The sequence below is a fragment of the Eptatretus burgeri genome, chromosome 4 (genome assembly GCF_056783735.1).
Source record: "Eptatretus burgeri isolate ZD-2024b chromosome 4, Ebu_testis_v1, whole genome shotgun sequence".
NCBI lineage: Eukaryota > Metazoa > Chordata > Myxini > Myxiniformes > Myxinidae > Eptatretus > Eptatretus burgeri.
The window spans coordinates 81,119,385-81,136,125 of NC_140964.1; the positions used below are offsets into that span (position 1 = coordinate 81,119,385).

At 44.5% G+C, this 16,741-nt stretch overlaps 1 protein-coding gene across 1 annotated transcript in view; it reads right to left on the reverse strand.

Annotated features, from left to right (window-relative positions):
* TRIM37 (tripartite motif containing 37) overlaps window positions 1-16,741 on the reverse strand; it is a gene marked incomplete at its 3' end in the record, with an annotated part of 187,900 nt that overhangs the window by 103,255 nt on the left and 67,904 nt on the right. The window contains exons 12-13 of the mRNA XM_085876555.1: window positions 4,863-4,913; window positions 594-675 (exon numbers count right to left, since the gene is read on the reverse strand). Coding sequence (XP_085732681.1) covers window positions 594-675; window positions 4,863-4,913 — 133 coding nt within the window. The remainder of the gene's footprint in view (window positions 1-593; window positions 676-4,862; window positions 4,914-16,741) is intronic.

The window sequence follows — 16,741 nt, forward strand, 5'->3', positions numbered from 1 at the left end:
ATGCTCTGTTGGACAATCATGTGCCAACATTCTCAGGCATAGATATCACTTTTTAGCTGCTTCAGTCTTTTGAGACCATCCGTGAAATGCAGTCTTTGCCCACGAAGACTTTCTTCTTGTCCTCAACAAAGCACAACTTTAAGTAAGTGGTCCTCCTCCCTCTCATTGGATGTCCAGGCCAGGACAGATACGATTTCCCCACTACGATGGATTCCACGCTGTGAAATGCTGCTCTGCAAAAGATATCAGTGTTGCTGATCTAGTCTTTCCATTAAATTTTCAAAACGTGACAGAGCTGGTGAAGATATGTGATCCACATTTTGATGAGGCATCAATACAATATACAAGGCTTTACCAAGTATCACAAAGAACAGAATACGTACGATAGCTCAATAGATTTTGCACTTTGAAGACAATTTAAACTATAATGTGACTAGAGCTGTTCCCACAGTTGACACAAAAGGGGATATCAAAATTCACAATCATCAGTTAAAGTGACAAGATTGATCAGATAATACGAGTTTGTGAAAACTAATTTGTTAGGAAATACAAGTCACCACAGCATGTAGTGACATGTAGTGCTGTATACCCACCGGATAGACCTTGAGACGCCAGCAAAGTCCTGCTACTTGTAGTGGAGGGCTGTACACGGGGTCTGCACGCTGTCGTAGTGTGCTGCACATAAACACATTTGATTGCTATGAGAACTTGGCAATGCAAATCAGGGACCATCACTGCTGAAGGAGAAGCGATACTCCTGTCACAGCATACTCTGGAAACGTATTAACAGCACAAGGAATTATTTTTCCTCACAATTCTGCAAAACATCTACAAGATTCAAGGAACTAAAAATAAGGTTATTTATGCCTGCCATATCCTTATCTAATATTTAACTACTGTACTTGCATCAATGGAATGCTTCATTAACTTGGCAAAACTATAAACTTACTTTTTTTGCATTCTTTTATTCTAAACTAAAATTTGCAATTTATGTAACACCTACATAACATTTACTGAACTTACAATTACATTATATATTCAATTCAACAAATTTTTTGTATCTTGAATCAAGGCTTGTGAAAGAGCTAGAACAAAGAATGGATAAGGACAAAACAAGACAAAATTGACAACAGAAAGAGAATGGGGAAACGGCAACAGCAGGGCAGAGGAATAAAATATACAGATATGGACAACACGGTATGCGGGTGAGGATGAAGGGTAGAGGATAATTCGGGGGGGGGGGTGGATGAGATGGAAGCAGGATCTCAGGAGAGAAGACTGGAAATTGGCAGGGGAAGGGGAGGAGGTTGTGAAGTGGTTTAACATGGGCAGAAAATATCATGGTTTTGGATGGGGGATGATCTGAGATGGTGGGGAAAAAACTGTCTTGAAGACCTGTAGGGAAGAATGAGATTTCAGAGAATTTGGAAGTTAGTTCCACAGTTGGGGGGGGGGGGGAGAGGAACAAATGAGTGAAGGTGAGCAGTGACTGGATTTTGAAAGTTTCACAATAACGGCATTGCTGGCAGACCACGTGCACCCTGCAGAAACCTTGATGAGGGGTGGAGGGCAGAGTACGGAGAGAGCAGACAGTGCAACACCAAAAAGGAGGCAGAAGACAGAGATCATCGACTAGTCTACGTTGTGAAAGTGATAGGCCCATCCACTCAGGATCATCATGGGTGGGTGTAATGATTTTGAAGGCCTTGATTTCCAAGGCATCAAGCTCAGCAAGATGTGAGGCAAGGGTGCCAGCTCAGAGGGGAGAGCAGTCGTCGATCAAGCTGCGGATTGAAAATTTAAATTGATTGATTGAAAGACATTCCAAGTGTTTGGCCAGCTTGTGATTTTATGTCTATCTGAAGGATAAGGGATGCCACAGCAAAGGGTAGAGTCATCAGCAAAGAGATAAAGAGAATTTTCCAGTCAGGGAGATTGTTGATGATGATTAGGAATGGGATGGGACCTACATCACTGTTGTGGGGCACTCCAGCCTTGACAGATAGAGGAGATAAAGATTCAGTTGAAAGTCACACTTGGCAACGACAGTGGAAGAAGTCAGTAATCCAAGAGTGGATTTGATCTTGGATGCAGTAGGCAGAGTTTGCAGAGCAAGACGGGGTGCCGCACAATATCAAATTCTCAAGAGATGGCCATGATCTCATGTCTGACATTGAGGGCCTCGATCCATCGTTGGGAGAGTAGAGCAGCATGTCCAAGGTAGAATAATCTGATCTGAATCCAAATTGATAATCTGGGATGAGGCCATTGGAGAAAAGGAACGATTTTATGTCAACTGCGATGATGGATTCGATGACCGTGATGATGATTGGAAGTAAACTAATAGGTCTGAAGTTAAGGCAAACGGTGTTTGCACCTTTTTTGTAATGGAATGATGTTGGCTGACTCCCAAGCAGATTGAATATGATCTTAGGCAAATGATCGGATGAAAGGGAAGAGAAAGGAAGTGGAAGAGCAGCGGAGCTGGATTTTAGGACACGTGAGCTGATGCCACCGACCAAGTTGCAGAATCAGAGTTGAGGGTTGCCAGATACTTTTCCACCTTCTCGGGTGCAAAAGAGAGCAAGTGGGTGCGACTGGGTAAGGTGGGTAGTCGACAGAGATCGAGGGGTTTGGGACACAAGATTTGGAAGCAAACATAGAATTAAGGCTTCTCACGAGTTGAATCGCCTGTGGTGCCATTTGAAGTGAGGGAAAGGATGGAAGGTGAGCATACCCCAGAGACAGACTAAACAAGGCACCACCAGGTTTTCGAGGAGGGAGAAAAGTTTGAACATTTAATCTTAAGGTTGGACAGATATTGTTTTCAGGCTTTCTGAGAGTGGACACACAACTGTTGCGGGCTTTGTGGAAAGATCTGAGGTTTCCTGCGGTTGGATTTGCTCAAGAGTGGAAAATAATGAACCCTCATAGATACGTGGGGGTTTGAGATTTGATAAGCCTTTTTAGGCAAAAAAAAAGTTTTCATCTGTCTTTTCTGTCAATCTTTGACAGTCTTGATAAGTACGTGGCATCTTACTGTGCAAAATTACCATGGTATTAAATGTATGTGGTACAGAGAGCCCATTTGTTGTTGAAGTTGAATGCACCACAATGTGCTGGTTAAAGGGTTAAGGTAAGTGAGAACTGACAGTAGCAAGGCCTGAAAAGATTCTATTCAGGTTTCTCAGATTATGAAAGCCTAAGAAAGTAATCTGCAAAAAGGAAGAAAGATTTCCAGAGCACCTGAGAGATCAAGACTGGACCGAACACACTGCCTTGAGGAACTTAAGGCTCCTCTCCATGAAGAGAGGAGACGAGAGGAGAGGAGAGGGTTATATTAATAACACATCAACTTGGTAAATAGAGGAAGTTGATAAATCGATGATGTGGAGGAAGTCGATTATGCACAGGAAATCAAGGAGGAAGTAGATGATGGATTTCATGGCTTTGCTTGCAATTGGAAGCAAGCTCACTGGCCTACAGTTGACATTATCCATTCATACACCCTTATTATGAATGATGGTGATGTTGACAGCTTCCAGGCAGACAGAAGGTGGCCAAGGGAGAAGAAGCAAACAGGCTGAATGGAGCAGACAAAGAAGAAACAAGAGCAGGAGACCATGATCTGAGAACATCAACACTGAAGCTACTTGGGCTGTCGCTGATGAAGAGACAAGGCCATATGAAACTTCAAAAGATTTACAAGGAACTTAAACACAGGCAGAGACCATTAGACTCATTAACCCTGCATAATCATGCCAACATCTTAGTACCCACCCTAAATCCATTTCCCTATGAATTCCAGATACCTATCCAACTCAATTTTAAAACCATCTGTTGACTCGACTGTCACAACCCTTCAGGAAGATATACAATTCAATGCATTCACCACTCCGAGTGAAAGAATCCTGCTTTTCTTCCATTCCCAACTCTCTCCTTCTTTACGAGTAAACTGTGCCCAGGTTTCCCATCAGTGTCCATTCTGCTGAAAAAATCTTGAACTGCACTTATTTTGTCTCTACCTTTTATCTTATCTTAAACATCTGTATTCAGATCCCCTCGCAATAGTCTCCTTTCAAATGTGAAAAAAAGCCAGTCTCCTTCTCTTTCAGCCAGTCCTCATAACTTAGTCTAACAAGGCCCGAAATTAATCTAGTTGCTCTCTGCTGTACATTTTCTATGGCAACTACGTCCTTCCTCAATGTGGTGACCAAAATTCCAGATCAGTCCTCACTAAATTCCTGTGGAGTAAACATACCTCTTTTGAATAATTACCTCTGCCACTGAAGGTGGACAGAGGCTATGTTTTCACCCCTGTTTGCTTGCCTGACTGGGAATAGCATATCTCAAAAAGTTATTGACAGATTTTGACAAAATTAGGTGGAGAGGTTGGACGGACACACATGCGCGCGCGCACGCACGCACGCACGCACGCACGCACGCACGCACGCACACACACACACACTTCCAACTGAGTCTTGTAAATATATTTGATATCTGTAGCTTTTCGCCCTTTCGATCTGGTTTTGACGTGAATACGTCTCACATCCAAAGGCAACAGGTACAATAAAATGCCTCTGTTGAAATGCCAAGGTACTAAAATAAATAAAATAAATAAATGAATAAATAATGACAATTAAACAAATATAAAAATAAACCACCTGAAAGCTTGCACCAACTTGTACAACACCAAATGGTTTATTATCAAAAGATATAAACAGCATGCAAGGAGTCACGCCACAACTGGGGTTGCCTCACGACAAAGTCCCAAAAAGAAAACAATCAAAAACATTTGAGTGAGAGTATGCGAGTGATATACGTCAGTTGAACATGATCACACGAAATGCAAGTAATCTTACCTGAAATTGGAAAGCACAAATGTGCTGGAGTCGTATGCAGGAATCAGCTCACTGCAAATAATAATTAAAAAATTTTTTTATTCTCAAGGCCAGCAATAAAATCAACAACTTGTAGTGCAATTAGCAATGGACTAAAGAAACAGATAAACACCAAGGAATAGGAAAGGTTGACCCCACTGTATCAATTATGTAATATATATATATATATATATATATATATATATATATATATATATATATATATATGCACGCACGCACGCACGCACGCACGCACGCACGCACACACGCACGCACGCACGCACACACACACACACACACACACACACACACACACACACACACTCATCCGAAAGAAAAGCCTGGTGTTGGCTTAGTGGTTCGGGTGGCGGCTTGGGATCCTAGGGTCCTGAGTTCAAGCCCTGTTGGCCACTGAATTAATACACCAGCGGGTTGACTCAGCCTGTCATCCTTCCGAGGTCGGCTAAATGAGTCCCAGTGTGTACTGGTGGAGGGGCACTGCATCGGCGACACAGTCACGCTTCCAAGAAATGATAGCTACCCCTGCAGCTAAGCTTCCTCAAACGCAAGAAGAAGAAGATCCGAAAGAAAGAAAATGAAGCGCAAATGTATCAAATCACAATGTCATGAAAAACAATGATGCAATAAGAGTGAGCAGTGGAGAACCATGCAGCAAGACAGCCTGAGCCACACTGAACTGAACTGGTAACCAACGGTACGGCTTGGGTGTGGGAAGGGGTAGCAACACCGGGGCAAAACAGTCACAGCTTCAACATCCATCAAACAGTACTTTATGCCTGTATAATGTCCACTTTTATACAGGCATAAAATAATGTTTGATGTAAGTTGTAGCTGCGCTGTGTTTTGTGTATATTATATAATGGTAAAATTTCAATTCATGAGGGTGATCTCTAAATATTCTTCGATTTCAAATCCAAGTTTGTGGGAAGGAGGGGTGCGGGGGGGGGGGGGGGAGAGAAACAAATTTCAAACTGTCATTTTCAAGGGCTGGAGCGTATGGTCTTGGAGATCAGTGGTTCAAACTCCATCCAAGTCCTAAAGAAGACTGAAAGCTTTTTATTTTTTTAATGGTATGTGCTGCTTACTTGCTTGGCGTTTGACATTCAAAAGGATAAAGCATGGACAAACAACGCTGGAAAGTCAATGCCAAACCATCCACAGCTCAGTAGGCTGTCACCGCATAAAGGCCCTCTCACACCATGACGATTTAGCCAACGTATGCCTGGCATGTGCAAAATTGGGCTAAAACGCTGGCACACATCGAAGACGTTGTGGGTAAGTTTTGTATACGTTAAGAGCACGCTGGCATACGTCGTAGTACGCTGGCATACGTCTTAGAAAGCTGGCATATGTCATAGTACGCTGGCATATGTCGTAGAACGCTGGCAAACGTCGTAGTTCACCGAGCTGTTAGACAAATTTTCCATGCTTGAAATTTCCTGACGTATGCCAGCGTATGACTCCCACGTTTCGCATAATACTGGCCATAAGTTGTAGGCACAGTATGTGATCGTTGACACACGTTACTTGTAAGTTACTCATAAGTCCAAACACGTCGAGGTAATGTTTAGCGTACCCGAAACTTATTTCAAACCTTTGAGTAACGTGTTGTCGGCACGTTGCGCGATCGTTGACACACGTCGAAACACGTTACTTGTAAGTTACTCACAAGTCGAAACACGTCAATGTAATGGTTCGCGTCAGTGTTCCAGACTCCCTGGTTTTTTTTTGGTTTTTTTTTCTTCGGTATGACGGTCATGTTAACACTTCGATTTCTAGTGCGGTTATAATATAATATAATTAAAAGGCTGCCACTCAATGACAAATCATAACCGTCATACCGAAGAAAAAAAAAACCAGGGAGTCTGGAACACTGACGCTAACCATTCATTACCTTGACGCGTTTCGACTTATGAGTAAGTAACGTATGTCGACGTGTGTTAACGATCGCATAACGTGCCTACAACTTATGCCAGCGTATGCGGAACGTGCGTCATACGTCGAGAAATTTTCAACATGCTGAAAATTTCTCGACGTACAATGACGTATGCCAGCGTACTACGACATATGCCAGCGTGCTCTTAACGTATACAAAACTTACCCACAACGTATTCGACATGTGCCAGCTTGGTTCGGCAAATTTTTCATACGTCGGCATACGCTGGCTAAAACGTCAAGGTGTGACAGTGGCTTCACACTTCGATGTCTAGTGTGGTTATGATTTGAATCGTCGAGCCGCAGCCTTTTAATAGGCTATGCCACGTGATCGTCGGCGATACGCTGCCGCGCTATGCATAAGTTAGACTATCGTTGGGCAAAGGTTGTGAACGCCGACAACACCCTCAGCATTCGTTGGTATAAGTTATCTATATGTGATTAAAACGTTCTGTGTACGTTACTTATACGTTATGCATACGTCCAACACGTTATTTTACGCCCAAAACTTAAAAAAACATCAACATTTCAGCGTACGCCAGCGTTTTATATATATTTTGATACGTTGCCATACGCTGGCTAAAACGTCAAGGTGTGACAGCGGCTTAAGTGATGAGATTCTTTGGTTCGAGTCCTGGGTGGAGTCAGAATGTTTTCACACTTACCCCACGCGGAAATTTACTCCTGTTTGTTAAATATACAGTGTATATCTATATTATAAAGCAGGAATGTTTGTCTGTCTGTCTGTCTGTCCCCGAACTACTACTTCAGTTTAGGGGCTAGTCCTGTCAAACCCTCTGTGGAGGTTTTGGGATTCCAGCAGATGTCCAAAGGTGGGTGGGAGGTTTCATAAATACCTCGATAAAATTACGATTTTGACTTTTGATCTGTAAGAAACTGCTCCCGATCCGGAAGTAAACACAATCATGGGTTCGGCAGAAACATTCACTGGTTGGATAATATCTCAATTCAATAATGATATTAATTTTCAATTAGTACGAAGTGTTTTGTACCAGCCCTTTCTCGCTGGCAGATTTGTCTGTAATTGGTGTCACGAGAGAACGGTGTCTAGATTAGTTTACCTCACAACTGTTTGTATTTTGTCATCTTAATGGTATACTGTAGTATTAATTTGTGATTGGAATGATGATGTTTGGAATGAAAATCGAGAGATTGAGCTTAAGGCAAAATGAGGAAATTATGGGAGGGGTTTCCACCCGTGATATTCGCGTATTCGGCACTTGCAGTTTTGCCATTGTGACATCACAGAAATATTACCCACCTTACTGCAGCTGACCCCAACAAAAGTAAGTTTTTGCCATGTCCTTCATGAACCGGCTGTCTAACCCTCTATCATGAAGAGCAAAGGTACCTCGCTATGTATATATGTATGTAGTATGGACACATGTATATATATATATATATATATATATATATATATATATATATATATATATATATATATATATATATATATATATATATATTAAAACACTGTGTGTGTGTGTGTGTGTGTGTGTGTGTGTGTGTGTGTGTGTGTGTGTGTGTGTGTGTGTGTGTGTGTGTGTGTGTGTGTGTGTGTGTGTGTGTGTGTGTGTGTGTGTGTGTGTGTGTGTGTGTACGTACCTGTAAGTTGTAGACTGCTATCTCCACATGTGGGTGGGTTTCAGGAGGTGAAACAGAGACCTGCCAGGTCTCAAAGTGTGTGTACGTGTGTCTTGATTGGTATCTGCATATGTGGGTTTCAGAATGTGGAATGGAGTCCTCCCAGGGTGGGCTGAAAGGATCCACCTTCATTTCAGTAAGGTGTCACGATTCATGGACCAAGCCGTGAAGGTTTCTGTTTTCAGTTTTGTGCCAATGGCTCTATGGCTCTCTTCAGGATCGTTACTGAGCCCAGGACGGCTTCTCACTGTAGTTTGTCGTGATATTCCCAGGGATGGTTTTTAATAACTCTGAAAGGTTCTTCTTTATCATTCCCATGAAGTTCTTCGTGATCACTGGTACAACTTTGGCATTCTTCAGCTTCCAGGATCTTTTCACTTCATGCTTGAGATTTGGTCATTTTCTTAATTTCTGCATCGTTAGTCCAAAATCACCGGAATTAACACCTCAATTAGCAATGCCTTCTTCTCTTTTTTTGCACTTAAGTATGATATCTGGTTGCAATGCTTTGTTATCGATGTTCACGCCTCATGGGATCATAAGGTCATACGTGAGCGGTACTTCAATGTTTTCAGTGATTGCTTTTGGTTCATTTCCCCACAAAGTTTCATATCAGGAACTGGAACATCAAAGTTTTTGCAGATGTGCCAGCGGATTACTTTACAAACTCTGTTGTGTCATTGAATGTACAGCTGTTCTGACACTTTTTTTTTGTTTTTCTTTTTGTGTTCGGACATTAAGTGTCACATATCATTCTCTTTGCTAACCCCACCTCCACCCCTAACCTGTCTTTAATTTTTTTTTTCCCCTCCTCTCCCCCACCCTTTTCTCTCACTTTCCCCTCCTCGCTCCACCCTCCTCATAAAATGCAGCACTCTCCTCCCACACCTCTGTCGCTCTCTCTGCATGCGTGCGTCTGTCTGTCTCTCTCTCTCTCACACATGCACCCCTCCCTCCCGCAGTGAATAGCAACATTTGGTGAGGTGTCACTCTCCCGACCTCCCCCCTAACTCATCTTCTCTGCCTCCCCTAACCCCTCTCACCTTATACCTGCCTCCTCTCTCTCCCAAAATCTTTCTCCTCTCCACCCCCCCAGCAACCCACTTTATTGACCCGTCGGCAAAGCGATGGGTTGTATTTGCTAGTGTGTACATGTATATATATATACATATATATATATATATATATATATATATATATATATATATATATATATATATATATATATATATATATATATATATATATATATATATATATACATATATACATATATACATATATTGTTACGGTTGTGGAAATTCACAGAACACCATTCAGGTACCCCGAAGATCAGTTATGTCAATAAGTGTGTGCCCAGATAGATTTCCCCACTGATGTCGAACGGGCTGTGCATCTTTGAGTTAGCCGTTATTCTTTTGCTCTCTTTATTTTGGCAAACAAACAATTATCTCCTCACCACCTCTGCCACAACTGCCAACATCTCACCACCTTCGCCATAACAAACGACAACATCATCTCCACAAACGCCGCCATCTTTTTGCCAGCAACGGCATTCCACGGACGAGCGGCATCTCCGCCGACAGACGCGGGGACTCCCTCGTTGGAGCGAGGGCCGGTGATTTCAACCATGTCCGCTTTCTCTGCGTTTGGCGGCGAGATCGGATCAAAATGACAAAAGGGGCGGAGCCAGCAGGGGGTGAAGGGTCAGAGGTAAAAGACCAAAACGTACCCCCGTACCCCATAAAAGGGCACGCTGGGACGCCAAGCCGGCAGTTGAGGAGAGGAGTCAGTCGAGTGGAGTCGGGGTGGAGAGCGCCAGTTCCAGTTCGAGTCCAGTGCAGGGCTGTTGGTCGGTGGAGGCGGCCGGCGAGAAGTCACCAACCAGCGGCATAACGGTCCGAGTGACGCAGAGGAGTGAGTGGGCTCTTAAGAGAGCATCAACTCTAAAAGAGCAAGGCCCATTCGCTCCTCTGAGGCGTCGTCGCCTAGGCCCGATCGACCAAGCCGTACGGCAAGGCCCGGACCAACCGAGTCGCCATCACACCAGCTGCTGTGTTGACGGCGAGACATCGGGGGTCGTCCAGCGAGTCACCACGAGGGTGGCAGGTAACCTGCGCGGTCTCGCGAAGCTCTTTCGGTCTTCACAACTCCGTGGAAACATTAAAGGCCTACGGGTCCTGTTCTACCCTTTCCTTTCCTGGGGTTTTCTTTACATGGAAGTTGTGGCGCCTTGTCCTTAAGTAGTGAACTGACTAAGTGATTGTGTAAATAATAAATAGAACGGCTGTAGTTCTTTTGTTTGCTCGCATCTTGTCCCTACCCCCATTCATTGCCTTGACTGCATGCGTGCATGTGTTCCAAATAAATTTCCCCTTTTGTTGAATATTCACCTGCTCGTTGCGTCCCTTCCTCCATTGAGCTGTCGTAATTGCGTTCGGAATATTAGCTGGTTTTTATAACCGATAAGATAATCGGGTCCGACGGGGCTTGGCGATAATAAACCACTCGGGAAATCGCAAAGGGAACGAGCTGCTTAAAAGCGGCTCGTTTTCGTGCAGGATCCGTTGAGGTGTAAATCCCCGGCATTTGTCTTCGTGAATAATTAGGTACATCGACAATTCGGCGATCAACCCTGTAGCACGTGGACAGAAAAGTTGGCTGATCTACGGTGTGGTTAAAAACACACCCGAAGCTGGATTTCGGTGTTGATCCGGAAGCTACGACTGGATTGCCATGGTCGGTGGGCGCGCACGGCCGCGAATTATCTAAAAGCAGTCGCCCGCACGCCGGAGTGGTGGAGATCCACAACAATATATTGTTGTGGTTGAGGAAATTCGCAAACCACCATTCAGGCCCTGTAGGTGAGATATCTCTGTAAGTACATGTGTAGTTAGCCCCAAACCCGTTGTTTAGAGGGAGTAAATGTGATTCATTCGAGCTGCGACCCTTTAAGATAGCCGTTTTTCTGTTCTATCTTTATTTTGAACCAACCACGTCTCAACCGCCATCACACAACAACCACCAACTGCAACGCCGCTTCACAACAACAACAACAACGCCAACAGCCACGACCTTAACCTTCACAGCACCATCCTGCAAACCTCGCTCACCGCCATTCCAAGCGTCATCGTTGCCAGGGACCGCCACTTTAGACCCTCCACCACCTTCGCCTCTCCTTCTGCGGCCATTCCCGCACCACTTGTGGGCGCCGAGCGTCAGGCTGTCCTGGCCTCGTACAGGGCGCGTGCTGAGCCGCGGGTACAAAGAGCGGCCTTTCCGAGGGGAAGTCGGATCAGGAATGATACACGCCCACTTCCGATCCGTCCAATCATTAAGCGCGGGGCGATTTGGCCCCGCCTCCAGGCGCGTCGGAATAGAATCGATATATGCAAATTCGAGGATCAGGGGAGGTTCACGCCCACTTTTCCTCCGTCCAATGGGCGAGCGTGGCTCCGCCCCCGAGCTCATCCTGATCCGGAAATTTGCATATGGGTTCTCCTGCCGCACTATAAAGCGCCGAGCGAATTCAGTCAGTTTTGTTGTTTTGGGCTCGGGCGAGTTGGAGAGGTGTGGCGGCGGTGGAGTGTGGCAGCAGCAGTCAAGACGGGTCTGGAGGAGAGTCGGAGTCTGTCGGGGTTCGGAGTCTGTCAGGGAGCTGCAGAGAGGGGAAGCCGGGAGCGCGGTCGAGGTCGCAGTGGAGTCGCTCGTCGCGGGACCCAAGCAAGCCAGCTATCCTCTTTCCCCAGAGCATCAACAATCCCCCCCCACGCTGAGATAGTGCGGAAAGGGGGCCCCGTTCCCACCCCATTCCAAGCAGTGCCAACGAAACCCGCGGAGGAGCGCGGAGTCGGGGCACCGCCGTGGCATTTGCGGCTCATCACAAGACGGGTAGGCTCCACGCGGTCTCGGCCCACAGCCCCGTCTGTCCCCTTGTCGTTGAGGGTGGCTTTTTCTTTTGCGTTTGAGTATATGTGTTGTCGGCGCCATCTGTAAAGTAAAACTGTGTAAGTGTTGCCGTGTGCTCGCGTAGTCAGTAGTAGATCTGCATTGTTGTGTTTCTTTTGTTACATTTGCTTTTGGTGCATAATTGTTGTAATTGTATATGTGTGCTATCCGTGTGCCGCGGAATAAATGTGAATTATGTTGAACTGTTTTCCCGTTTCGCTTCGTCTTTTCTTTAATTGAATCTCCATCTTACTTCACGTAAAGGGTTGGTAGTGGGCTAAATATGCCCGATAATTAATCGGAACCGTCGAGGTTGACGATAACACCGCTCGGTTATCCCGATAGTACAGAACGGGTCGCTTAAAGTGGCCCGTGTCCGAAGTCGATCTGCGACGAGGTGCGATCGCCCGGTCTACCCTCCGCGTGGGTACTTAGGTAGGTCGAATTTGGCGAACAACCCTATCCCACGCGGGGGGCTGATTGGCACGATCGTGGTGAGGCCGAAAGGCCCACCCGTGACTAGTTCCCGGCGTTAGTCCGAGAGGGTCACGACGGAATTGTCCGTCCGGTGGGCGACGTGCCGCGTTTCGAGTTACGTGGCCACTCGCACGCCGGCGGACGCGAATTCGCAACAATATATATTACAGGGTGGCCTGAAAGTCACTTTACCCTTTCCCAGGGAAGCATTGTTCTTGAACTCTTTTAATATATAGGTTTTATTGCACAGTACTAACAATAATTAGTCATTGTATCTGTATGTGCTCCATCACTCTTCTGAGTCGGTGTTTCCACATACCATAGCGAGCGAGGGGCGAGGGCAGAGGGGAAGGGACGGAGGGAGGTGCGAGAAATTTATCAGGGGTAAAGTAACTTTCGGGCTACCCTGTACATTATATAAATATATATCATACATATACAGTGCCTAAATGAAGTCCACACCCTCTTTCAAACTTTTCACCTTTTGTTGCCTTTTTGCCTGGAATTAAATTGCATTAAATCAGAATTTTCCACCTTGATTAACACATCGTAACCTACAACTTCCAAGCGAAAAACAAATTCTACAAATTTCAGAAAATTAATGAAAAATACAAAACTAAAATATCTTGGTTGGATAAGAGTCCAGTCCAATCCCCCCTTTTTATAATAGCAATTGTAAATTAGCTCAGATGTAACCAATCACCTTCAAAATCACACACCAAGTTGATTGGCCTCCTCATGTGTAAAATTGTAGTCAATCTGATTATTTCAGAATAAAATCAGCTGTTCATATAAGTTTCCTTTGCTGGATTTCACAGCAAAGACAACAATGAGCACCAAGGAGCTTTAAAAAGACCTCTGGGATAAAGTTGTGGAAAGTCGTCTAGTTCACTATGTCAGAAATATGAGTTCGTTATATTTTTTTGGAGATGAGGAAAACTATACATTTTTGGAAACTTCATAGAATAACAAATCAGAAAATGCATGATTCCATTTTCCCAGAAGCCAATATGGTGGCCATCTTGGATTTTTAAAATGGTGACCTTCCAATACTATTTTTTTCAATATCTTGACTTCTAGATTATCTAGGATCATGATTCCAGTGGCTAAATATACATTTTTGGGGGAAATAAATCCATTGGTGATAATTAGAAATCAGTACAGATGAGCAGTGGCACAGGTTTAGGTCACCATCTTGGATTATAAATGCGCATAACTGAAGTTTACGCTTATCTCCTTATCCTGGCTCCTAGGTGACATAGGAACCTCATCCAAGTGGGTATCTGAACAAAAGTGTACTTAGTGCAACAAGTCAGTGTACAGGTACATAACCTAGCACTGGCATTTGTAGGTTTATCGGTCGTGATTGTAATTGCAGTTATTACGTCAGTATCTGCAGGTATTAGAGGAACATCAAAATAATTCAGACGAATCCAGGTATGTTGTTGTTTCTATGCGGCTGGTGTGTGCAGCATGTCCAAGCTAACGCTAGTTAGCACATGTTAGCTGTGTTTCCAGGTGTGTCAACTGCAAAGCCCCTCTGACTATTTTTTGTATGTACATTATACCTTGCATATTGTATGTTGTATGTTAATGGGTGGTGTTTACCTTTCTTTTTGCAGACCTGTATTAGAGCAACATGAGCAAGATGTCTCAGCTTCATCAGCTTGGAGCAGAGAGACAGGGTCAGGAAATAATTAACTGGAAGCTGTGCATACTCTGTCAGTCTGATGACCAAAGTAAAGGACACTTGGTATTACATCCGAGACTAGATTCCGACCAGAAGATACTAGATACAGTAAAGGAGAGAAACAGCTTGAAAGATGGAAACTGTTGAAATGCATAAGTGGCTCACGGACATCAAAAAAGAAACACTATGTGAAGAGCATGTATTTTGGCATCGCAGCTGTTACCTGGTCGCGACTAAGGACCACATTCAGTGAGCCCGAGACCGCTATGAACATGCATTATCCACTGGGTCATACCTTGCCAAAAGACATCGACAGACAGAGGAAGCACTGACATGGGTGAACCAAGCACATCTGGTCAGTCTTCCCCATTCACACGGTCATGGACGGTGACGCTGGACAAGGACCTGTGTTTCTTCTGTCAAGAAGACACTGATGAACAGTTGTTCAAAGTCTGCACACAAAATGCTGGAGAAACTCTCAAATCAGCTGTAGATCAGTCCAAAAATCCAGCATTCAAAATGAGACTGAACACATGCATCTCACCAACAGATGCCTTTGCAGTAGATGTTAGATATCACAAATCTTGTTGGACAAAACATGTATTCCATGCCACGCAAGATCAAGGAAAAACAAAGAGTTCATAAAAAGTCCATCCGCGACAAAATGCATGTCTGATTGAGCTGATCAACCTTGTTGATGTACAAACTCAAAACCAAGCCTACCTCTCAATTGATGACATTGAAAACGCATACACGACAATGCTTGGACCAGACGGTATGGAAAACCATTTCCCGGCATTCACCAGATGGAGGCTGAAGGAGAAGATTCTTACTGCCCAGTGTGAGGTCTGTCCTGCAGAAGAACAGAAGAAAGCCAGTAGTCTTGTACTCTTGTACTCAGGCTGATCTGACGGAGTATCTGGCATCAAAGACGGTTGAATACAGCAAAGAATCCCCCAACCTTGTCATTACTTCTACTGCAGGACACACCGAGAGCAACAGTCAATCGGACTTTGAAGGCAACAACCATGAAGAAGCAGACACCTTGTTGATCCACCATGCAGTTCTGGCTTCACGTTGCAACTCATCCAATACACAGCTCATGTTCTTCTCCCTAGACACAGATGTACTGGTGCTGGTTGTAGCAAATTATGAAATCCTGCTGAAAAATACTTGTGTTTCAATGGCATCTGGGATTTTGGAAGTGAAACCAATATGGAAAGCTCTGGGTGCAGATCGAGTAAAGGCTTTGCAGGCATTTCATGCATTTACAGGAGCAGACAACACTGGGCGGTTTTCTAGAATAGGCAAAGCTACCTGGCTGAACATCTACCTAAAAGCATATGATAATGTTGTCAAGGCTCTGCAAATGCTGTCTCAAACCAGTGAAGTGACAGAGGATCTGCTATCTACTTTGGCTGAGTTTGTATGCACTGTATACTTACCCAAGGGGATCCAAATCGACAACATCCCTGAACTGAGATGGTATCTTTTCTGCAAGCACATGGCAGAAAGTGACAAGCTTCCACCCACACTTGGTGCTCTCAAGCAGCATGTCCTATGAGCCCATATCTAGGCCAGAGTGTGGGGTCAGGCAGACATCGCCCAGCAGGAATTCCTTGACCCACTACAGAATGGCTACTACAAGGACGAGGATGGCCAGCTGAAACCAATGACAACCGAGTCCCTCCCAGCACCAGAGGCCATCATTGAGATGGTCAGATGTCAATGCAAAGCAGACTGTTCTTGACACAGATGTTCGTGCAATTCAGTGGAGCTACCCTGCACGGAGCTACGTCAGTGTAACACTGACTGCCAGAATGATGAAGACTCTCGGGATATCACATTTGCTAGTGACAGTGATGATGATAGTGAGGACGATGGAGATGTGTAGACAGACATGACAGTTTGCTTGTATGTAAACTTTGGGTATCAAATTCCGAATATTTTTTTTCTTTTTCTGTTCTGTTCAGCAATGCATATTAAAATGCAAGATAGACACCCATACATGTGTCATTGACATTTGTAATTATCACCATTGGATTCCTTGCCCCCCAAAAATGTACATTTGCCCACTGGAATCTTGTTTCTAGGTCATCTCGGAGGCGAGATATTGAGAAACTAG